The 26,202-nt window shown below is 42.7% G+C and overlaps 1 protein-coding gene across 7 annotated transcripts in view; it reads right to left on the reverse strand.

Moving 5' to 3' along the window:
* MAPK8 (mitogen-activated protein kinase 8) overlaps positions 1-26,202 on the reverse strand; it is a 956,840-nt gene that overhangs the window by 194,895 nt on the left and 735,743 nt on the right. For all 7 annotated transcript variants that reach the window (XM_069611178.1, XM_069611175.1, XM_069611180.1 and 4 more), the window contains exon 9: positions 1,510-1,692. In XM_069611178.1, coding sequence (XP_069467279.1) covers positions 1,510-1,692 — 183 coding nt within the window. The remainder of the gene's footprint in view (positions 1-1,509; positions 1,693-26,202) is intronic.

A 26,202-nucleotide genomic window follows, 5' to 3' on the forward strand; every position in this document is an offset into this window, starting at 1 on the left:
TATAGAGATCAGCTCCCGCTATCCTCTCTTATGTCATCAAATGGGCATACACATAGCAGACAAGGACTGGTGCATGTACAATCGTAGGATACTCAGTAGAGTCATTCTTGGGATACTGCCTGCACACTGAAGCTACAATTCTGGTGGTAAAGTGCTACCAGTCAGGTACTTTACACAAAGGGTGACTCAGGGGCACTTCTTTACACATGTCCATCCCTGGGGAGTCATTAGAATAGGACTTAACGAAAGGGGATGCGGAGGGTATCACAAAACACATGCAGAAGTAAAGGAAAACATTACCAAGACCCACCCACTTAGGTGCAGTACTTAATTTTGACTTTAGAGCCACTGAAAAGGTCAAGTAGGATGCAGATAAATGTGTCCCAATTGTCCAATACATAGGGCATTGTTGACTGTATCAGGTTGCTTTAGTAGTCAATATGGTATTCCAGTTTAAAAGCAACTGTTCTCTTTAGGGATGTACGTTAAAAAATGTGATCTTTATGTCCCCCAGCATGCATGTAATGTAGGCAGGGGACACCCCCTGCAACTCCCGCTCCCCTTGTTCAGTATTTTGGGATTCAGTCTTTTCAACCAGGCCGAATGCACACTAATTGTGCATTCAGTCCATGTTTCTGTCTTTTTGTGCAAACACCTCTGTAGTACTTATCAAGGAATAGGAGGTGGATCATGCATCTGCAGTTGTCCTAATATGGGTTAAAATTAGATTTTTTTTAAAAATGTTTAGAGGAGCAACAAATGGCAGTTATTTTAAAGTGATGCAGCGAAAGTGCCTTCTGCAAGTAAGAAGTTGATGGGGGAAAAAGAGGTTGGGAAGGAATATTTAATAATTAGCATCAATTTATCCCCTCCAACGACTAGGGAATGAGTTTGTTTTACAAATACGAACAATATTAACTATCACTGTTTTGGAGTTAGAGCTATTTGGTCACCAAATATTTTGGATGAGTGGGGACTGGGCAAGGGGAGGCAGCCACACAGATCTGCTGTTTAATGTAACCCAGGACAAAAAATACAATGAGCTATTAAACAATTATGCAGTAGAATGCTGAAATCCAAGATTTTAATCTTACCAAACTCTGCAGATTCTTGGTGTAACACATGTAATGGCAGCTGATCAAATGCAACCTTTGGTTTATCAAAGCTCTATGAAATGTGAAGGAAATGTCACTGGAGTTCATGCCACTGACAGGGGGGCTGCATGTAAGGAATATAGACTAAAGGGTGCAATTGGAAATGTTTGCATCGCTTCACACAAGACTTTGCTACTGAGGTGATCTAAAACAGAAACAAGGCATACTACTCTATCCAACAAAAAAAAGAGACGGTGCATTACATCCCAAATCCTTAACACAAAGGAGAGCTGGGACTGCTCTGAACAGACTAAACTAAAAACGACCAGTGTCAGATTCTGTAATGCACACAGGAGAGCAGGGTTACCCTTGGTTCACACACTACAAAACAGAGAACAGTACATGCTAGCCTTACCTTTCAGTTTGTTGTGTTCAGAGTCAGCTGGGAAAAGCACATCTGGGAAGAGCTTCTCAAAACTGTAGCCAGCATACTTAGGTCTGTTCTCCACATACGTCCGGACGGTAGGCTGCAATTTCTTCATGAACTCTGCACATGGCGTCCCAAGCTGCTCGATCACCTTATTCCACTGATCAATATCTGAGATCCAGCAGCTAAGGAAAATGGTCTATGGCTTTGCGCTTACAACACATTGGCTTCCATTAGCGTGCCAGCTACTACAGAGATGTACAAAGGTAGACGCACTGCCCCATTCACAGGTGAGCCAGAACCACAAGGAAAATTCTTGAGGAGATTTGACACCAATTGCAGAGAGGAAGGGTCTACGAACCATTAAAGAAGACTGAACGGATAGAACAGTGTTCAATGTGGACAGTTGGAAAAGTGGGAGTATTCATTGTGCCCAGCAGGGGGAAGTGTCATACTAAGCTAGGTTGTTACACGTGTGCTAGAAATAGGAGTCAACTCTGATAAACTGTTCTACAAAAAGATGAAACACAAGAATGGCAAGAGATGGAAATAAAGAGGGAAAGTAAAAAAGCAGTAGAAATCATGGAGCCACACTTTATTCTGCACAGAACAAAAACAAAAAAATGAATGGTGTTGAGTGCACTAGATGACTGGCGAAACAGCAGGTCTCATCTATAGTGGATATTGATGAAGTACTGCATCTAAACATTAGATGGGGAAATTGCCAGGGCATAATACTACAGGAACCGCAAGCAGCGGGAGGGACAAATATATAAACAGAAGAGATTAAGTAGTTAGGTTGATAAGCTCCAGAACCCAGGGCAACTGCACATAGGGCATCTTTTCCTCCCACAGATTATCAACTGCATGAAATATTGGTGCCGTGCACAACAAAGACCAAAACTCAATAAGTTTATCCCCCTCTAGCAGATGTGTACCATGCCATGAATTAAAATCTCAGCAGGGCTGACGCATCATTCAAAATAACTGTGGCTTGTCTAAATGAGTACGAATCAGTTGGATGATACTATTTGTGCTGTGATGCTATAGAAATGTTGGCAGCAAAATGTTGCAAGCGAGCCATAAAAAAGAAAAGTCACTGGCCATCTCAATTCTATACAAATGACTTTAAAGGAATGTGGCCTTGGCAAATGTCATGACCTTGGGTGCTGCTGGACTTGAAGGGCAGGCCCTTGGAAGGATCCTCTGATATATGACAAATACTACTTACCCTGTAATAGTCTTTGTGGCTTTTATCTGCTCAAAATCACATGCTATGCAAAGGCTGACATCCAGTGGAAGGTGCAGAGAATGTCATTTGAAAAGGGTGTTGACATGGGCTTTCCTGTAACACTCCCCCTTCCCCTATGTGTACAGTTACCTATGCTCCCTCACGTGTCGATGTTGTCAGGATTGTTATTTTACTGTCCTGAGGTATGTGAACAGGTGTCTCTTATTTTTACTGTGCGCTTTGCTCCCTTGTGGGAGGATGGGTGGGTAAGTATCTTATTCTAAGCAGAAAGAAGCCACAGAAAGACTATTAGAGGGTAAGTAATATTTGTCTTAGATTCCCATGATATGCTTAATTAACAAGTGGTACCTGTGCAAGGTCGGAGAGCTGAGGGAACAGCTGCAAATAAATGCCTTAAAACGACTTGGCCTACTTGTGAATTTGTTTGTGCCAGAATATCTTAACATTGTTGTATGGATGTGTGCACAGAGCTCCATGTTGCTGCTTTACAGATTGCTTCAAATGGAAACATTCGCAATTAAAGAGTGCAGCTTCCATACTACGTGTTGAATGTGCTTTTGGTGCGAAGGGAGGTTATTAATTGGACAGGGTGTAAAGGTGTTGTATGCTTTTGACAAATCTTGCAATACTTTAGAACTTGATCTCCTTCACTTCCTGTTGCAAATGAAACAACGTGGTCTGTTTTTCTGACTTCCTTTGTTTCACCGAGGTAGCGCATAACGGCTCATCGTATATGAAGTGTATGAAGCACCCTTTGCCCCTTGTTTTGAGGGTTTTAGAAGACGACTGCTAGTCCTATGGACCAATGTTCCCTTTATTCTTTTGCCTCTGTGCGTTAATAGAATGCTTATGTGAGGGCTGTTTTTCACTCATGTGCGGACTTAACTGATGCGAACCGGAGACCACGACCCACTGTGCAAGCAAGAGCAAGCTTTACTCCCAGAGGGGTTTGCCAATTGCCAAGCAAACACATTCTAGATCACAGCCTGAGCTAAGTTCCTGCTAGGCACCCTGTGTCTGGAACAAGTTACCAATGTCATGTTTCCATTCTAAACTTCAGGAAGGACATGAAGACCATAACCTTCAAAGAACATTAGGCCAATCACGCTCTCTGGAGCCTCTCCTCCGATCCCAGCTCCTTTAGCCCCCTCTAGCTGTAACTGACTGGGTGTGTTCCATATGTGCAATACTCTTGCTTCCCTGCTAGGTTTGCGTTTTATCAATGCCATACATACAAAGCTACATATTTTCAACAATGCTCTGATCACAGACAATGAAGTCAGAGACATCATGTCAAACATGAGTTAGTCAAGCCAAGAGACAAATAGCATTGTGGGCAATAGAACTCTCACGACCCCCCCCGCCCGCCCCCACCGCAACATTAATTATCCTGGCTAGGTTTGATGGGAGTTGTAGTCCAAAAAAGAAAAAAAAGGTTGAAGACCCCCCCCCCCCACTCCCCCTTATAGATAGTGCAACACTATCAAATTGAGATTGAGGCTTTTTTTTATTATGGTCCTTTTAACTGGATCACTTAGATATTAGTAATGTTTTCCTTATACAACAGGTGGTCAACATTAAGAATGTTTTACATATTTGGAGTGGCACAGCGGCAGTTTGCCTCATTTTCTTGGGGATAGAAATGTAGGGTTCGTTTATTACATATTTTTACCTGCCAGAGAGGAGAAGATGCGTGTCAAGTGCCTAAATTGCAGACTGGATTCAAATCTCAGGTTCACCATTAAGTGCCAAAATTGCAAGTCCGTAGAAGGGACTGAGTTTGCAGTGTTTACTTTTTGAAAAAGCCTCAATCATAGTTGGAGTGCCTCCATGAATAATAGTGTGACCATTTATATGCATCACAGTCATCTGTCCCTCTTGGCTCACCTATGTAAAGGAAAGTGCTTTAAATGCAACTTCCCATAATGCTACAGAATATCAAAAGACCGATTTCACTCCGTTTGGCTGTAATATATTCTCTATTGTCATTTGCGGCAATGTCCTTACTTTGGCAAATGAGTGCGCCCTGCATACCCCCGGCATATGTCTTTTGCTGAATAGAGGGCCTAGCAAATCCAAGAACAGTCCCTACACACTGTTTTACGTCATTGCAAGCTTCCCCCAACAGAAGCAGCACAGGTACACACAGTGCAAGCTGTCATCAAACACAGAAATGGCACAACGTGCGCAGCGCTAGCACCTTATTCACTCACACCTAACGAACAGCATTGAGAGCGGCGACATCAGGACGTTGAGCCTTAACATCTAATCTCAGGGATTGGTGGCCATCTAGCACGGAGCGTGTCCACTCCCAGATCACTGAATATCATGAGTGAACACTCCTCAGGGACTTGGCATCTCACACCTAAGGTAGACTAAAACACATTACATGGATTCATACATATCAGAAGCTTAAATTCCTGTAATGGTTGATGATGGACCGATGCCCGTTAAAGGGCATCCACACTTCATATCAGCATGCCGCCATGCCGCTTCCTCAGTGCACCTTATATGCTGCTAGGTGATTTTTGCAGAGAGTCATTTCTGGGGCTACTGCGCTGCATGTTAAGCCACAACAACCCCACTTGCCACCTGGTAATGCATAGGGGAAACCCACACAGAACTGAACACTTACTGAGGGCCTGGGATACAGATTTGAAGCATGCTTTGTGCTAGCATGTCCGACGCATGTAGAATGAAGGACATCGAGGCCTGTAAATATTGAACAGGATAGTAGAGGAGGAGAGTATTGTACGTTTGGGACGTTTACAATGGCTTGCACTCTTGATTTAGTTGAGGTAAATGCAATACCCTAGTACGCTGCAGGTAAAGATGAAGGTTCTTCTGTGGTTCATGCAGCAACATACGAACAATCTATGCGGTCACAGTGGCACCATTCTATAAAGCACTGAAAAGACCCAGGTAAAACCCGTATGCACTTCACGAATTACTTTAGCAGAATCAGCTCTACTCGCGTCTCCCTTAGAGCCTGCCTGCCACTGTGTTTGTTGAGTGACACTGAGTGCACTATTAAACTGACTGCTTTACATTCAATTAGATGTACATGATGTGCACTATGCTGATCGGAAATGCTGTCTGGGGGAGTTCATTAATGTAATAATGGATGTAACTTAAGAGAAAATGCAAGCCGTTTAATGCTGGGAAATATTTACAGCGCCCCACCACTGCACAAGAACGCAAAGAGGTGGCCACTATCTGTCTGCCGATCCCAGACAGATAAGGGCTATAAAGGTCAAGCGACAATCTCGGCAGCACGTAGAATATGCGATTATTACAGCTGTAAAAAATGCTAACACAGTGACGAGAAGAAACTTCCTGTCTGGGGCAAACACGCTATTTCGGGAATTCTTCTGTCCAAGGCCATAGCAAAAGATTCGCTTAACCGACCTGGAAGAGTTCCTCCGTTATCTGTAACTGACCTCTGATGGTTCCTGCGCACAATCCTCCATGGTCCGCCTGATCACCGCGCTCACAACGGACCGGCTGTATAGAGGACCTGCCCTGCCACACGCAAGCAGGAGCTCTACTAGACCTGGCTGCCGCACCTTCACTACGAATGTTCATTTGCTGTAGCAGTCGCGCACTGCTACTATATATCATTTTTAAATGATATATAGTATTGGCTGCTCACAGCAAGTGATGAATGAATGGGGGGGAACATGCAGTGTCCTGTGCGAGTTTACAAACTTGGGCTGCCTTTTTATCAAAAGTGTGCGAGCATTTCACAGCGCACAGTAGAGGAACATTGATATAGATTGACACGCAATTTGAGATAGATGTATGCATCCTTAAAGCCACCGTTTCTGTGTATGGACATTCATGGTTCCGACATGGATAATGCCTGTAATTCACTTATCCTTCTTAGGGATGTGGCTGCAATTAGGAATGCCACCTTGAAAGGGGGGTATATGATAGACGCCTTATGCATAGGTTCAAAGGGTGGACACATGTTTGCTTAACACATTGTTACATCCCTGTTTGTTGACAGACGTATTATTGGTGGGTAAGGTCCTATAACCCCTTCCATAAAAGCCTTGAAAACTGGAATTATATACTAGCCGAGTCTAGTTCAAAGAGTAGGTATGTTAGAATGTTAGATGGTCGTTTTATTCTTGGAACAACAGATGACAAACCTTTTCCATTTGTTGATAAAGCAATGTCTGGTGTTGGGTTTTCAAGACTCCTTTAAGATTTCCATATAACGTGTTGTTTGGCTAAAATGACCAATGTGTTAACAGGTTTTATGTCACTCACAGTTTGCATGGTGGGCAAAGCGACATGTTTAGCAGATGGGAGTACCATGGTGGCCTTGCCCACCTTTGGGCAATGAGTATCATTGTTGCATGCCCCAGTTTTGCAATAACGGTGTCAGGGCAGGGTGTTAGGTGGGGGTGGGGGCAAGTGCAAGTAAATATCCCTGACCAGCCTATACATGGTGCATTACCTAGGGATTCCTGTTGTGGGTATCTATTGTTGAAGTACAGTTGAATATGTTGAAATTGTAATGTCTTTTATAGATTGTTGTATACACGATTAGACACAAAATAGAAGTGTATGCATTTTTATGACTAGGTTTTATAGAAAAAATGATATTTTTGATACTTATGAAATTGGTATGTGATGATTTAATAAACAATAACACATACAATGGGCAGACACAAATGGTTCTGGGGAAACAAGTGAGCCTGTGAATATAATATATTGTACCAATTTGTAGAGGGCTGTTCACAAGTGGTCGAGAGAAATATTTCCTCTAGTCTTTCTGGTGTTTGTCAAGGGTGTGTACGGTCGTTTGGCCGTGAGACATAATACAAGATAAAAGTCATTTGACAGATGACGTCATCTTCTACTTGGGAGGAACAGGTGACACATGATACAAGTCTAGATATGGCCGCAGAAAAGTGTAAAGTTATGACGAAGAGTACATCACAGAATTACTTAGTAACTTCACATTGTTTGGAGGCGAATTGGGTGATACATCTAATCTCACCATTTGGGACAAACTAACCCAAATTAAGAAAAGATTAATTATATCTGAACTCCATGGCAGTATTATGCTAGAATACTTGAGAAGTGTGTCTAAGTGTGCTGGGCCGTTTGGCTGTACTCGCTGCTCTCCGACAAGTAGTCGGCAAGGAGAAGATTGCGTTTTGTCGCACCACGTTTGGACTGTGTGGCCCTGAGGAATTACTTCCACTTTTGAACCGGACTTGTTTTCAGCCTCTGTCTGATCCCGCCGAAGGCCCCGCCCACGCCCCGTACGATTGGAGCACACCCGCTTCAAAACACACTGGCACGCGCACCGCGCGCGCACCGAAGTGTGTCTAAGTGTGCTGGGCTGTTTGGCTGTACTCGCTGCTCTCCGACAAGTAGTCGGCAAGGAGAAGATTGCGTTTTGTCGCACCACGTTTGGACTGTGTGGCCCTGAGGAATTACTTCCACTTTTGAACCGGACTTGTTTTCAGGTACTCGTTGCCAATAGCGAACTTACTGGTGAAAGAAGATACTGTGGTGTGCACTTTGTGCACAACAGTGACTGTCTCCGCATTGACTTTTAGTTCCTGACTTCCCCTTCTTTCTGTTACAGCCTCTGTCTGATCCCGCCGAAGGCCCCGCCCACGCCCCGTACGATTGGAGCACACCCGCTTCAAAACACACTGGCACGCGCACCGAAGTGTGTCTAAGTGTGCTGGGCTGTTTGGCTGTTCGGCGGGTCGGCAGGGCGTCAGGAAAAAACCCTAGAAGCCTAGAAGGAAGTAAACTCTTGAAGGAAGTACCTTCGAATTGATCTTGAGGTCCTCTTGAGTACTAAACTCAGTGAATCTTCTATTCCAGATTGAACTTTCTGTTCTCGCCTGAATCAACTGTACGTTCTGCTGTATAACCAACCTTGTGCTTGTATTTCAATCTGATATTATTACATTTATATTACCATATTATTCTTTCAAGTCTACTACTCATAAGCTCATAGTAGCTAATTTGAGGTGGTTAATTCAATAAATACATTGCAGGCATCTGCTAGGTCTTAAATAGCAAAATGGTGGTCAGTCTACGTAGCAGCAAGAGCCTAGCTGAAGGGAATTCTCATATAGGGATGAATGCCACAAATCCGGTACTATTACATGACTCTGACCTAGAATCCAACACAATTGCTCCTCACTTACCGGCATTAGATGCTGGTTTAAATGACAATAACAACATTCCATATAGCCTGCAATCAATGGCAATAGAACCTAATGATTTTTGCACACCTAATGTAATAACTGCTGATGAAGATTCTATTAAAATTTCTACAAAGGTAAAAGCTTCGGCTGTAGTAATTCAAAAAAACAAAGAAATAGAGTCACTTGGGATTGCGGCACTTGCAAATCAAGATGATAAAACCTGTGTGGTACCGAAAATCATTTCTGATGTTTCCTTCCTGGCTCCTGCACTGATTGGCGAATGGGAGAAACGCTGCAGAATTTCATTCACCCCGAATTCTCCGGTAGTATTCTTACCATCGGAAGTTGAACGGATCTGCTTGCATAACATTCAGGAGGGTCACTCTATGCACTCCTTTGCTGGTACTGAACCCTACCATCATGAACGAAAGCAGAGACCCTCCTGTAGTTCTCCCATACTCTGCAAAATATCTAATGGCCAAGGGTCTCTCCCTGCACCGACACAAATGGTGAATGAAACATTCGATGAAGAAATGTGTTACGAGGTAGGGGCGTGTCCCATTCCAGACAAAAACACACAATCTAAATCTCAAGGCCTGAACAATGAAGATGATCTAAGCAACTTTCCTGTGATTTCTTCCCTTTTAAATTTATTAGATAAAGGTCATGATCTAATGCACATGCACATCAATTCACTAAAAGAAGTGGTGTTGGACTTAACCAACAAAGTATCTAAAATTGAGGGTATGTTGCTTTCCCAATCTGTTGCTCATTCAGAGAAACAAGCACTTGTTGACGCATGCCTATTGAAAGCTCTGTCAGCTAATGTTCAGACGTGTAAAAATCAATCCACCCAAACTACTGCATCTACCCACATTGTGATATCAGAGCAACGTACTTATGCGAGAGCTGTTGTGGATGGCCCCAAGGAGGAAAACTCTCCTATGGAATGTCCTGTGTCATCTATTATATTGGATGAAGTTAAGCAAAACTCATGTAGATTGGAAGAGTTATCTCGTTTACTAACAAGACAGCACTTGGATTTAAAATTTGGGGGGGGGGGGACTTGAGGAGTTCGTCGATGTAATTAGTTCAATGCCTCTGCCACAAGAGATTGCACTCAATAGCCCTTCACCTTTAGTGAATGTAATTAACGAAGCAGAAGCAGAACAAATTAGAAGCGATTTTATTATCGCTGAGAATCTGGACAAATTAAGAGAAGAAGGAGGTGCTGCGAGCAGTGATCGTGAGGGCAACGAATCTGAGGGAAATCAGATGTTTATGTCACGTAAAATGAAGCGTGCTCACGTTAGGGCAATCAAAAGAGAAAATAAACAGAAAAAAAGTTAACTAATGATCAAATATCTGTGGTTACAAAAAAAATGAAACAGGATAACAGTAAAAACACCAATAAAAATAAGAAAAGAATGAAAATTGCTGATGATGAGGTTGAGACGCAACCATCCAACTCTCTTTCAGGTTCTGCAAATGAATCAAAAATTGACCTAACCCAACTGAATGAAGAATCAAAGGTGGTCTTAAATGTGGTTCCATCAGTTGGCTCCCTCCCACAAACAAAAAAAAAGGGAGCCTTCATGAGGAAACCGACGGATAATATGGGGAAGGGTTACTCGGGACAGTTGTCTCAAGGACGCCTATCGACATTTTATCCTCTCATTGAAAAAAAAACCACGGTGTTAGGACAGATAAAGGATCAAAATCCTGAAATTAATCCAGATGCAGTTCCTAAACAAAAAAAGGCATGTGACGTAAAGATAAAAACCAACTCCTCTAGGAATATGGATAATATTCAATCCACTGAGGACTTTGAAAGTCACATTCCACATCCAGAAAATCTGGCAGCTTCAATTGATTGTGAGGGGGATTCCACTACTGAGGCAAGGGAAGCTATAGAAGTCAGAGTATCTGTTGAGAGTAAATCTCCTTCCCGAGGTAGTGATGAAAAAGAGGAAACTAAATATGTTTTCAACAGAGATATAAGGTATTTTCTGGGTTGGTCCAGTGATCAGGCAATCAATGGCAAACAAAGGCTAAACAGATCTTTTTTGTTTAACATATTTAAGGATAGTCCTCAATTGAGAACCCTCCACATGGATGACATTGAGTGGCTGAGACTGGCAAACCATAATAATCTGAGAATGATCTGTGCTCCACACTCACCAATGATACTCAGGCTATTGTGGGATCATAGAGATGACTTTAACGCCCGTGGGTTGACACTACACCTGTTTAGGACTATTGAAGAGGCTGAGGAATTCCTAAACGAAGTCTTAAAACCGGAGGCAGAAATGGGGGCCACTCACGCCACCTTATCAGCCGGTTCTGCACAAACTGTTGAATTATTTTCTAAAATATCAGAACTGGTGGGTGCCACTTCTAACATTCCGTGGCTTGCTCCTCTGATGACATCTATCCTTGAATTCTCTAATAAGCAAAGCAAACCATAGGCAAAAAACATTTCAGCATTAAATGCTCAGTGTCTTAAAATATTGTCTTGGAATTGTTGCGGGAAAAGGAACTTAGAAAATTGGGCCTCCAACTTTGTAAATATGGGATCTCCCATGATAACACTTTTACAGGAAACTATGTGCGTTAATGAATTGAATATGGAGGGATTTTCCAATTACTGTTTACCGGCTATAAGAGGTGCAACAGGTCGGCCGTATGGGGGTATTGCTATACTCAATAATGCCATAAACCACAATTCGAAGGTTATTTTTGCTAAACATGGAATGTTGGTAATTGAGTGCATCCTCATTGGTGTATCGACCTGTGCATTTTTAATTGTATGCCTGTACTACAATCCGACAAATGTCTCGATAGAGGCCGCATTTGATAATATGGATGAATTACTTGAGGAGGCAACGATCAGAAATTCGAATTACATGATTGTCATTGGGGGCGATTTTAATGCGGTTTGTGTACCCTCAATATCTAAGTCAGTTGATAGGTGTAAGTCCTTATCAAGTACCTCAGTGACTCTGGGAAAGGGTTGGGTCTCCTATTTCAAACAATGGAACATTCAATTGTTGGAATATGAGATTGGTGATCATAAGGGGACTTGGAAGAGGGGGTCTCAATCCTCCTACATTGACTATTTTTTTGTCTCCTCCAATTGTATGCCCTTGGTAAACAATGTCTCAATCCACACACAGACCCAGAGCGATCACTACCCGATAAGTACAAGTGTAAAATGCGATTTGGCATCCTTGAATAAAGATGTTGCTCTGGGATTGGTGACCCCTGAAAGAGCACAGACCTCTGTGGGATGGCATCCGAAAATGTGCAGGGAGCTATCGTTTCTGGTCCAAAGAGATGTAATTTGTGTGTCCAGTACCGCAGATCTCTTCATTAATGCACGCAGAAGAGAAGAATGGAATTCGATTATAATTAAAGATCATATTGAACATCTTGCCCAAAAAGCGACAGCCCTAAACTTATCCCTCGAAAGTGGTTACAATTCTGGAATAGCAATGGCTAAGAGGGAAAAAAATCGCTGTCTGCGTGCTTTGAAGAAGAGTCACGAGCAACACATAGACTATTATGTTGCCAAAAACAAGATTATGAACCACTACAGGCACAAACTAAAATCCATAAAATTTCAAATGAAGCTTGTCGCGAATCAACAAATGATGAAATATCTCATCACACATGACACCAGGTACATCTGGGCAGTATTAAATAACAAAAAGGGGGTGTCGCTGCATGATATGGCCTCACCAATTGCCTCGTCCACTTGGATTGAATATTTTGAATGTAAATATAGTCTGCCTCTGAAATTCTCAACATATAACTCAGGAATTCTTGATTTTGATTGTAAAGAACACCTATTCTTTTCCCTGAATGAAATTGTTGATGCAATCAACCATCTTAACTATTCTAAGGCGGCTGGGCCGGATGGTTTGCCTGCCTGTATTTTAAAAGATGACCCATATTTTTGGGGCGCCATTCTTTATACAAAGTTTGCTTATATTCTTTCGACTAATTCTATCCCCAAGTCATGGCTTAATGCCATAATCATTCCCTTGTACAAAAAGGGGAATCCCAAATTGCCTGAGAACTTCAGGCCAATTGCACTGATGGACGCATCAGAAAAGGTTTTTTCTATAATTTTACTACAGCGTTTACAAAATTTTATAGAAACAAAGAGTATATTCTCAAAGTTTCAAACGGGGTTTCGAAAGTATATGGGGACTTCGTTAAATGCTCTCATTATATCACACATTTATGCACAAACCAAAATTCCAGAGTACGGGGCTGTCTATATGGCAGCTTTGGACATGAGTAGTGCTTTTGACTCAGTAATAAGAGAAATATTATGGACTAAACTCATACAACTTGGTTTCCCAAAAAGAATGGTCCAACTAATTGCAATGTTGCATAATCACACAACGTATCAAATAAGGATAAATAGAGATGGTGTTCTTACAGTACCTATTATGACCAAGATAGGAGTCAAACAAGGCTGTAACATGGCTGCGACATTATTTAATTTATACATCTGTGATATGGATATGATATGGAATGGAAGTGGCATGTATCCCGTGAAACTAGGGGATTTGAAAATATCGTGGTTATGTTTTGCAGACGATATTTTATTGTTTGATCGAACTCCAAGTGGATTACAACAAAAACTGGACAGATTCTCTAATTATGCTGCATCTCATAACTTAACACCAAACTGTCTGAAATCACAAATTGTTGTTTTTCGCAATTTCAGAAAAATCAAATCATATAACTGGCAACTAAATGGTAACATCATTGTATGTGAAAACGCAATTCGTTATCTTGGGTATCCCTTAAATGTTCAGTATTCTCTTAAATTTTGGCAATCATATTTAAAGACCAAGGTGCGTCCGTTAATATCTATGATGAAGGTTTTGTTAAGAACTATCTGTGAGTTTTCGCTGCTACCGTTGATCAATTTCTATATGTTGAAAGTTGAACCAATCCGTCTATATGGCTTGGATATGTGTCTTCTTGATGTGGGCGGCATATTAAATCACATACAGGGAAATGTATGGAAAAGTGTGTTGGGGTTATCTAAATCAATCCCTAACTCTATTATCAGACATGAACTTGGTATATCCTCTCTAGCTGCCAGATGGTCTTGGAGAAAACTATCACGATATGCAGATATTATGGCGCCCCACAAAAACTCCCTATACATGGATCTAAGTGGGTTATTTGCTTTGCCAAAAATAAAATCTATGAGCATATTTGCTAATGAAATGAATTTTATCTTAGACGACTGTGACTGCACGATTCAAGATCTAGTTATGCAGCTTCCTAAAGTCAAAAGGAATCTCTACGATCGTGACTGGTCAGCAACCTTGGATTGTAATAATTCATACAAATCGTATTTGGAATATGCTAGATGGCCACGTAAAAGAGTGTTAAGATCTCCTTATCTGGAGTTATGCCCATCAAGTAAGACTCGTCGAGCTTATCTAAGGTTCAAATTGAATCAATACCACACACTTGAGAGAATTCATCATTGGCGTAAATGTATTGGTGTATCCACTAATCAGCTTTGTCGCCTTTGCGATAGTGGGTTTACTGAAACCTTAAAACATCTAGTAGTTGACTGCACCTTCTTTGAACACGATAGAAAAAACTATCTGGGGATATTTGCCCCAAAGGATACAGATATTTCGAAATCTTCGTTTTGGGATAGCTGTATGTATGGTGGGAGCATGGCACTTATTATTTCATTAGTGCGTCTGCTGAGTAAAATCGAAACTGTATTGGGAAGCATAAATAATAACCTAAACAACTCTAGCTGAACATCTTTCTTCCAAAATGATGTATACACAATTTTTCAGGTACGATTTTTGGGTAGATCAAATTATGATGCTGGTAATGAAAAGCTTGATCAAAGAAATGGGTGATGAATTCAATCTATAATCTATGTTTTGTTGATTGTAATGTAACGAAAAGTTTGTTTAAAGAAATGGTTAAGGGACCTAATATTTTTTAACTCTCGTCGATTGAAATTTTAATCATCATGTTTACACTTCATAAGGTTCATGTATTACATAATTTTTGTTTGTAAAAGTCTTCTTTTGTAAAACTACATATTTTTTGCTTGTAAATGTTTTCTTTTGTAAATTCACACAATATTTGTTTATAAAAGTTTTCTTTTGTAAAACTATATATAAAAATTCTTTTAAATAAAAAAAAAAAAAAAAAAACTTGAGAAATAATATATTACCGCAGGGGCTCGTAGTAAGAAATGAGCAAAGGATCGTCTTGAAGACAGAGTTTTTGCTACAGTGGAGCTATATTGGGAACAAATGGGAAAGAGATTGGGTCATTCTGATAACTGATACCGCCAAACATACAACAGAAAAAATAGCCATTGACCTGCAAAAACTAGAAGAAGAAATTAAAAAAATTGTACCAATTGAACAATAGAAAAAAAGATCAGTCGAATTGATGAACAAAATGAGGTCATTCAAAGAGGACCTAACCAAAGAACGGATTAGGACACTAAAAAGGGATATACAACAATTCACCCATGAAAAAGCCTTCCCCTATGTACAAGAGAACTATTTTGTTAAAGCACAAGAAGATCAGACAAAAAATCAAAAGCAGAGCAACAGCAAAAGAAGAGTCACGTTTAGAGGGACATAGCTCAAGGGAGGACAACACAGAGGAAGGCAGCAGTACAGGGAGAAGAGGACGAGCCTCAGACTTCAATACAGGGAGACAGCCTTTTAGGAGAGGCAGTGGAAAGAGGAGAAACAGTAATAGAGGAAATCCCAATGGCCAACATTTTTTAGGACGGGACCAACAGGATTGGGACCGGACCAGAGAGTCATGACCCGCAGCATGAAAACACTGTGGTGAATCTTTCAAACTACGAGTTCGCCTCGAATGAAAAACAGATACTTGAAAAAGGTCTGGGGTTTGTGACTACGAACAAACATAATCGTTTTAAATTCAGAAAGGAGCTTGCAGAATTTATGAGACAAATTCATTTGAAACAGTTTTTTGATGACAAAATGGAGCTTAAAGAACAAGATAGTGGGCTACATAGAAAAACAGATTTTTGCCCACCAGTACAATCACAAACAGCTGAAGCCAGAGTTTTTGAAAACAAGAAATTACGAGGTTAGAAAATACAACAGAAAAAGAAAAAACTTTTCAAAATCTGAAACGTGATGAAAAAGCCACACTCAAGACACTGCTATTTAACTAATCAATAATAATTTGAAAAGTAGATAAGGGTGGCGCGACAGTGGTCCTAAATAGGAAAGACTATGTTGAGGAATGCATGAGGCAATTAACTGACTGCAACAATTACAAACAATTGGAAGAGAATCTGACGTTGAAATTGGAAAGACTAATCCATCAGAAAGTGTCAAAAGCAGAAGAGAGGAGATGGATTACGAAAAAAGAGGCTGACTTCCTCGTAGTAGATAAACCGAGGAGTCCGCAATTCTACATTCTTCCAAAAACTCATAAATCCCTTACTAGACCACCAGGGAGACCGATTGTGTCAGGTTGTGACTCAATTCTGGAGCCATTATCGAAGTTTGTAGACCATTTCATGCAGCCGATGGTTAGGGAAATGGCCTCCTTTGTGAAAGATACCACCCAAATCATTAAAGAGGTAGAAGGCAGACCCTTTAACATCAGTGAGATCATCTTGATCTGACTAGATGTGATGGCCCCATATACAAACATACCGCAGAGGGCCTCACTGGAGGTATTGGAAGAGAGATTACTTACAGAGAACACAAATACAAATACACCAAACTCCTTTATCATGTGGTGTGCTGAAATGGCACTAATGGAGAGCTATTTTCATTTCAATGGCCACTTTTACAAACAAATACAGGGCACGGCAAAGGGGGCCACTTTGGCCCCAAGCATTGCAAATTTATATATGGAAGCCTTTGACAAAAGCTACATTTACACAGATACCAACCCATTTAGGAAGAACATTCTACTATGAAGAAGATACAGAGATGATTTTCTTATCATCTGGAAAGGAGAAGAGAATACGGCAACCCAATTTTTCGAGTGGATTAATGTACAAAATCAACATCTAAAATTCACCGAAAATTACAGCAAGGATGAAGTCAACTACCTTGATGTTACAATAAAAGTGGACATAGAGAAGGGTGAGCTATATGTTAAACCATACAAGAAACCGACGGACCAGAATGCATTGCTGCATTACACCAGCTTTCACCGAACCCACACACTTGACAACTTACCGTTCGGACAGTTCTTACAGTTGAAGAAGAACAGCACCAATAGAGCTGATTATAGAGAAGGGGCCAGGAAACTAAGAATTAGCCTACATGAAAGAGGGTATCCGGAAAATCTCAATAAAAAGGCCATGAAACAAGCTGACAATAACCATCAAGAAGCTATCCTCGAACAAACACCGAAAGTTAAAAATAAAGATAATCTAGTCTTTGTTAACACATACAGCAATCTCTCCAATCGGATTCGGAAAATCATGTATCATAACTGGAGAATCCCGGAGAAAGGGAAAGTTTCCTTAGAGAGACCACTGATTGCTTTCCGGAGGAGCAGATCTATTAAGGATCAGATCATGAGTAATGATATTACAAAACAAAGTGCAACCAATTGGCAGCTGGGGAGCAGGTGTAAGTGGATCTAGGTAACCTGGCCAATGCCCCGCCCACCTGGTGCCTTCCTAGTTGCCGCTCCTTTTTACCACTTAGCAAGCCCCGCCCACCTGGTGCCTTCCTGCTTGCCACTCCTTTTCACCACTTAGCAAGCCCCGCCCACCTGGTACCTTCCTGCTTGCCACTCTTTTCCCTACTTAAGGAGCCCTCCAGCCTCTTTTCCTTTGCAGCTGGTGTAAGTGGATCTAGGTCACCTGGCCTAAGCCCTGCCCGCTGCCATGATTCCTACCCCTCATGTCCCCAGCCCTCCAAGATGTCAGGCTGGAGCCAGGGCACGATCACAAACATTGCCCTCAAGGGCCTCTCCATCCCTCCAAAGACCCACTTGGAGTCAGACTTGGCGCTTGTGGCACCAGACTCACTCACTCCCATAGGATTACATTGGGGAATTGGACTTCTAGTGCATTGATGGGGACAAGATGGATGCCCCCACATATTTCGGTTCCCAGAACTGCATGTGCAGTCTAGTCTTTTGGGTGTGGTTCAGCCCAGAGACACCTGGGATACCCAGAGACTATTTAAGCCACGCCCAGGCTGAGAAACATGCTTTGTGTTTTCTACACCTGCAGCGTGAGACTCACTGTGTTCGGATCGGTCTCCAGTAGGCCTGCACCTTTCTTCTGCGCTCAACTCCTGCAAGAACAAGAACACCGTTGGGAACAGCCTTACCTTGCAGCGCTTCTGCCCATCATTCATCGCTCCTTCTGTTCTGCGGGCATCTTCGGCGGTGTCATTCCCATCCCGGCACGTCGCTTCCTAAGAAAAAGGGAAAAGAACAGAAAAAAGGCATTAGTAAGCATTCAGCAAATCTTCGCTTATTTTTAAAGACTGTACGAGCTTCAAACGCTTACCTGAATCCAGGCGCTCTGGGGGAACTCTGTCTCCGGAACTTCTCATCCATCTGCAAGAAGGAAAAGACACTCCAGGTTAGTGTGAAAACATCTAGAGGTGCCGCATACCGCGCTTACTCACCGCATTTCTTCTTCATAACCGGCATCCACGCTGAAAACGTCGCGGCACCTAAAAGACACAGAAAAATAACTCAGTTCAATACAAATACGAAAGGGTCGCATCGCGCTCTCATTCACCTTCAGCGCTACTCATCTCAGCAGCACGTCGCCATCCCCGGACGCCAGCCATCATCTAAGGAAGGAAAGGAACAAAGTTAGAGAACTGTTCAAAAGACTCATACTTACCTGTCGGACTCTTGCCAGTGAAGTAACTAGGCAGCAACAAGACCGCATCAATCAACGCACCCCTGCGCTGAAAGCAGGACGGAGAGCACACTTTCCAAGAAAACAAGGTGAGCTGTGGATCAAAGGGAAGTGTTGGACCCCTGTGAAGAAGGGGTTCAAGCACACAGAGACAATAGGGAGTTAAACTCTACCAATCCTGTGTTTCAGGCCCAGTCTCCAGTTGAGTAGACTCCAGGGTAGGGTTCGAGGTCTTAAGAGGTCAGAACAGGCTGAGTGACGTTACACCCACCTGGTGCCTTCCCGATTGCCACTCCTTTTCACCACTTAGCAAGCCCCGCCCACCTGGTGCCTTCCTGCTTCCCGCTCCTTTTCACCACTTAGCAAGCCCCACCCACCTGGTGCGTTCTTGTTTGCCACTCTTTTCCCTACTTAAGAAGCCCTCCAGCCTCTTTTCCTTTGTTTGTTTGTTTGTTTGTTTATTTATTGTGGGCGCCAGACAATGAGGTAGCAGGGCGCATGTGACAAGAGGGCTTACAGCTTGGTTACAGAAGTTACAAGTTTACAGAACATGGTAGAACAATTTTCTTGGCTCCACAGGATAAAGGTTGGACAGTAGAGTACAAGTACAAACGGTATGCAGACAACAGGTCATAAAGCTGACGTTACATAATGGCAAATCTATATCAGGTACAATACATGTGGTAGGTGCGTGGGGACAATGAGGGTTACAGAGCATTCTCAGTGAGCCATTTTATTGTGTTCTTTCTGAATTTGTTGAACGTTTGGTCAGATCTAAGTGCGTGAGGTAGGGAGTTCCACAATTGAGCTGCTCTAACTGGGAAGCTGGACCCTCCAATAGTGGTCAGTTTAAATCTGGGCACTAGAAGGCGGTTGGGGCTGATTATTCTTGTTGGTCTAGTGGAATTTTTTCTAGTAAATCGTTCTATTAGGTAGCTAGCGGCTTTGTTGTTTAAGCATTTGTGGATGAGGGAGGCAGATTTGAGGTTGATTTTTTCTTGGGTAGAGAGCCATTTGTGTTTGCGTCTTATTTCAGAAATATGTGCTCTTCTGGGAATACTTAGGGCCGCTCTAAGAGCATTATTTTGGAGCACTTGTATTCTGTTGATGGTTTGTTTAGATGCCCCTATGTAGAGGGAATTACAATAATCTAATTTTGAAAGGATAAGGGCTCTGGATAAGATTAGGCAAATGTCATTTGATAGGAATTGTTTCCCGGCTCGAATTAATTTGCATGTATAGGCCGTGGATGAAGCCAGTGAGTTTACCTGTTTGGTAAGGGATACGGTCGAATCGAGATAGAAACCTAGAGTTTTTACTTCACTGGCGACCTTGATGGTGTTCCCATCGATGATAAATGCTGAGTAATTAGGGTTGAGTTTAGAGATGCAAGCTGTGGTGCCCAGGATGATGAGCTCCGTTGTCATCGTTCAAACATAGGCCATGGTTGGCGATCCATGCCTGAACGATGCTATAGACTCTGTTCACCAAAGCCAGATCTTCACATAATCCCCGGTAAGTGGTAGTAGAATCTGGGTATCGTCTGCGTAATTGGTGTAGGTGACACCCAGATTGTCGAGATCGTCAACGAGTGGCTTGGTGAAGATATTGTAAAGTGTTGGCGAGACACAAGATCCCTGGGCCACTCCACAAGTGATGGGTATCGGGTCTGCTGCCGCTGAAGGGGAGAACACCTCATGGTCCCGTCACTAAGGAATGACTGTATCCAGACTATAGCCTCCCCTGAAAAGTGGGCCGCAGAGTCCAAGTGATTGCACAGGACTCTGTGGTCCACCAGGTCAAAGGGGGCTGAGAGGTCTAGTAGGAGGAGGAGTGCTAATTTACCCTCGTCTCTGAGTGAGTTTATTTGGGCCTTTAAATCGATAAGGGCAGTCTCTGTGCCATGTTGAGGTCGGAAACCGGATTGGGGGGCGCCAAGGAGATGGTTCACCTCAAGGAAGTTCTGAATTTGGGTGTATGCTACCTTATCTAGTATTTTTATTAAGAAAGACACCGTGGTGATGGGCCTGTAGTTTGTGGGAATGTTGGGGTCCAGTGTTTGTTTTTTCAGAAGGGGGAGTACCCAGGATTCCTTTAGGTTACGCGGAATTGTGTCAGTAATAAAGGAGGCATTGATAAGTTTGGTGATGAAGGGAGCTAGATCTCTAGCAGCGTCCTTGATCAGTTGTGCTGGGCATTGGTCGCCTTTGCAATTGGATGGTTTAAGTGCAAGAATAGTTTTCTCTACCTCGAGCACTGAGACCTTAGAAAAGTTGAATTGGGTGAGTTCTTTGGGTTTAAGTATTGGTGTTTTGTTCAGGGGAGATTGGGTTTGGGCTGATAGTGAAGCTTTCTTTAGAGCAATTTTAGTTTGGAGATTGGCCACTTTGTTGGTTAGTGCCAGCTGAATGTCTGTTTACCAGGTTTTATCTTTAATAGAGTCATCCTGTACTGCAATAGGGGTTTCCAATTCTTTTAGAATAGAGAAGAGCTCCTTCATACTGGAGTTAGCTTGGGTAATCCTGTTATTATACGTTCCTTGTTTGGCAAGGATGATATCCTTTTTGTATTGCGTTGAGATATTTATTAGATTGGTTTTATTTTCTGCGGTAGGATGTAGGTTCCATACCGTTTCGAGTTTTCTTTTCTGTAATCTTAGGTTTTTTAGGTGGGGTGTAAACCAAGAGTTAAGATGCTTTTTTGGTTTACTGTTCCTAAGTTTAAGCGGAGCAATGCTGTCGAGAGCAATGGTCATGGCATTATTGAATTCCTCCACTAGGAGGCCTGGGTCAGTATGGTCTGGTAAGGAGTTAAGATTAGGTAGGATATGGGGCAAGATATTGTGCGCTGTGATCTTTTTCTTTTTTCTAGTTAATGTGGGTACGGCGAGGGGGGGTGTTGGAGCAGTGGGTCTTTTAGTATTGAGAGTAAAGGAGATTAAGTGGTGGTCAGTCCATATTTGGGGGGCGATGGATGTAATGGAGAGGTTACAGTTGTGACTGGCAATCCAGTCAAGAGTTCTCCCTTTTCCCTTTGGTATGGGTGGACATATTCACTTTCTGTGTGAAACCTAGTTCTGTCAGGGTGTTGGCTACTGAGGTGGCCTGGTGATTATTGATATCATTGTACCCTAGGTTAAAATCTCCTAGCACTAGGGTTTGTGAGGAGTTTTTTAGCTTCTCAGAGATAACAGTGGTAATATCTTCATTGAAGGTGCTTATTGGGCCTGGGGGTCTATAGAGGAGATGTGTATTTAGTGTTTGAGAGTTGGCAGTGGGTAGTTTAATGGAAAGGGACTCGCAAGATTTAAGGTTAGGTGTAGAGGTAATTCTCATGGAGAGATTGGTTTTGGTGATGATCGCTATTCCTCCACCTCGTGCATCTAGTCTGTCAGCTCTAAGGATAGTGTAGTTGTCTGTGACTGCTAGCGTTAGTGCTGGACCTGCTGCCTCGTGGAGCCAGGATTCAGTAATGGCGATGAAGTCAAGGTCATTTTCCAGGATAGTGTGTGCTATGTCTGTAGCATGAGCAACTAAAGATCTAGCATTGATTAATGCGCCTTTAAGGTCGGGTTCTGGCTGTGGAGTAGGACGCAGGTTGGCGGTGGCAAGTCGGTTAGTGGTAGGCTCATTTCTTTTAGGGTGGGGTTTGCGGCTAGGAAGAACGGTGGTTGCCAAAGGAGGAGGTAGTTTCGGTCGAAGGTAATCTAGGTTAATGTTATATTTATTGACCGGTTGGAATATTTTGGGTAGTCGTGCACTCTGGGGGCAGTATGGAGGGCATGGAGATGTATATAGTAGTAATAAATAGAGCTATCAGATTAATGGATGATACACGAGAGACTGGGGTTGGTAGGTAAGAGTATATAGTGTTGTGGCTAGTCGAACTGGGGCCTGCTAGTACATGCATCGATCGAATATTAGACAGCATAGGGCTGGATATTCGGCCGAGTGGGCTAGGTATTGGGCAGCAGCTGTAAGTGGATCTAGGTCACCTGGCCTAAGCCTCGCCCACCTGGTGCCTTCCTGCTTGCTGCTCCTTTTCACCACTTAGCAAGCCCCGCCCACCTGGTGCCTTCCTGCTTGCCGCTCTTTTCCCTACTTAAGGAGCCCTCCAGCCTATTTTCCTTCGCAGCTGGGGAGCAGGTGTAAGGGGATCTAGGTCACTTGGCCTAAGCCCCGCCCACCTGGTGCCTTCCTGCTAGCCGCTCCTTTTCACCACTTAGCAAGCCCCACCCACCTGGTGCCTTCCTGCTTGCTGCTCTTTTCCCTACTTAAGGAACCCTCCAGCCTCTTTTCCTTTGCAGCTGGGGAGCAGGTGTAAGGGGATCTAGGTCACCTGGCCAATGCCCTGCCCACCTTCTTAGCCCTGCCTCTTTTTTCCTGCTCTTAACTCTCAGATGAAGGGCGTCTCTCGCCCGGGCGTCTAAAGTGAAGGGCAGTCAAAGAAAAGGGCTATTGCTGTTTGGACCTGTTTGGACCAGGAGGATCTAGGGTCCTACCCCCTGCTAAGACAGCAGGTAAGCATGCACCAACATGTATTTACACCTCTGTCCCAACAGGCCAGCCCCCACCCTCTGTGGTCCCCCCATGTTGTTCCCTTGTGCACCACCCCCCTTCCTGCACACAGGAGTCTGTCCTGATACATTCTGGTTTCACCATCACCGTCTTGTGGCCAATGCTGGATTTTACTTTTATGGACTTCATTGATTCACGGTGCGTCCCCCTTTCTCAACTCTCATGCTGGACTTCCTTTGTATCTTATACTCATGGTGGCCTTGAATCATGCTGTTCCATCTTCATCTTGTATCCTGACTTGCAACATTATGAGTTACTACTGACTTCTGCAATTGTATTTGCTCTCCTTTATTGCTTCTCCACTCTTTTTGACTGCTTACTCTGTTCTCTCCTCCCCTCCCCTCTCCCTTTTCCTATCTCCTCCCCTTACTTTCTTCTATGCACTTACTCTATCAGAATTGTCCCTGGACCTACTATGATAGCAACCTCGACTGTCGTTCGCCTATCCCCTTACTGTTGCCCCCACTCCCTCCAGCACTATCTGAAACATTGTCGGGCCTAGTACGATAGTCGCTTGTTTTGTTCTTCCCCTGCTTTTCTGCACCCCTCTCCCTCACCTTTTGTTTTCCTCCAGCTCTAACAGAAATGTCGTCAGGCCTAGTACGGTAGTCGCCTGTCTGTTTCCATTTCCTTCCCACTCTCCCCCTCCCTTCCTTATCTATGTCTTAGCACTTGCACTATCTGAAATGTCGTCAGGCCGAGTACGATAGTTAATTTCATATCCTTACTATTCATGGCCTGTAAGAATGTCGTATTTTCCCTTGTTCCCTTCCTTGAAGCGCTTTGAAATACATTGTGTATAGGCGCTATATAAATAAACTATCATATCATATCAACTCTAACAGAAACATGGGGTTTTACGACGACCAGAGGGTCATAACCCATGTCGGTCGTGTACTTGCTGCGAACAAACGAAATTCTACAGAAATAGACCTTGGTCTCACTGGAAACAAAGTTCTAACAAATTGTAATTCCAAATTTGGCTGTACGTCATCTGGTGTCCCTGTAAGAAATTATACATAGGGAAAACAGAAAGAAAAGTCAAAACCCGGATCACTGAACATAAAAGTTGCATAAAAATAGAGTTCACTCAGCCCCACTAGCAGGACACTTTATAGAAAATATACAGAGTGGAAGATTTGAGGTGGTCCATAGTCTACCAGGTTAAAAACAGTAATGAGATTAATTTAGACCGAAAAAAACTACTCCTGAAAGAAAAATAACTAATGTGCCTAACTAATAGTACGGACCTGGGGTTAAATGAAAGAGCAGAGTAAAAAGATTATCTAACCTGTTTTGAGAACTGGTGAGAGGCTGTTCCTTTAAGTTTAGAGAACTCAGAAATGTATAGACGTGACTCCAATAAGACTAATACAATGCAAGGCGAAATGAGGATGCAGAGAACATCCTTGCGGGTTGTAATCTCCCACTGGCTTTTTAAGTGGAGATCTGCCTAAAAAGCCCCGAGCAAAACGATTCTCGAGAAAGATACAGCCTATTACCCCCTTGGAATTTAGAGACATGTGAACGATTAGTAACTAACACAGGTTAAACAATATATTTCGCAACCAGCACCATTTTACAACCAGGTTCAAAATTCCATAAACCTTCGGCTTAAATGCTCAAGTGAGGATGATGATATATCACAGAAAACGTATAAGTGGACTTGTGACAATAACGAAGTGATCATGCATGGAGCGGGCGAGAAAAAATGTGTAAATACGGCCACCTGAACAGGGACTTTGGACTAGCATTAAGCTAGAACACTCAGGAATACTAAAGATAAAGGCACTTGGCACAAAACCGGAATAACACAGGTATCTAAGGAAACGATGAAATTACATACTTACAGGTTGGAGTGCGGGAGACGAACAGGGAGCACACTCGCACTGGCTGGAGTCACTGAGAACCATAAGAAAATAGTAAAGGCAAAATACATATGAGTTGGAACGCGGAAAGGAAATTTAGTAAGGGTGATGCGCCATTACAGCGAATGAGCTGCAAGAGTTTGAGTAAAGCAGGGGGCCGAAGGCAGTATTTTGCCTTCCTTCCTGAAATAGAAAAAGGCACCTTCCAATACGGGTTTGAATCACGTGACGATACGGTCACATGCGATCGGATATGACAATAAAAACAGGAAGTAGATCGCTAATGAAAGAGAATGCGATCGGCGAAGCCAAACAAGGTGATAAGGAAGGCCGAGCACGAATATGGCCTAAAAACAAGGGACTCCAGCGGTTGGAAGGCAAAGGCAGGATAGAAAACATAGGTAAGAATTTGGCGGGTAGTATCTGGACAAAATAAGGCAGTTAAAAATTAGAAAGGGTACCAGATGGAGGGGGATGGGTTAGGAGGACCATGTAAATATGTTCTTCCCTTCCCTTTATCCCGTTTACCTAAAGGACATTATGTCCCTTGGTCTTTGTTTTTCGTTTCTGTCACAAGGGCAATACAGTTGTTGTAATAGATATAACAGCATGTTGAAGGCATGTGATTTCCAGTACAGAATGGGAGCCAAAACCCCAAGCTTTGCTAGACTTCCGGAATAACATTAGTAAAGGAGACCATATATCAATGGTAAGGCTTTAAATTCAATTTGGCGTACTTAGCTCTAAATAGGAATAACAGATTCTATGGCTTAAGAAAAACAATAAAACAGCTAAACCCAGATATTTTGCTTTGTTTTGTAGATTTCCTCTGTAGCCTAATGAATGTGGGCGTAATTGGAATGTCCAGAAGAGGACAGGAGGATCCCTAAGCTAA

This window comes from Ambystoma mexicanum, chromosome 8, assembly GCF_040938575.1.
Source record: "Ambystoma mexicanum isolate Mex_15411 chromosome 8, UKY_AmexF1_1, whole genome shotgun sequence".
Classification (NCBI taxonomy): Eukaryota; Metazoa; Chordata; class Amphibia; order Caudata; family Ambystomatidae; genus Ambystoma; species Ambystoma mexicanum.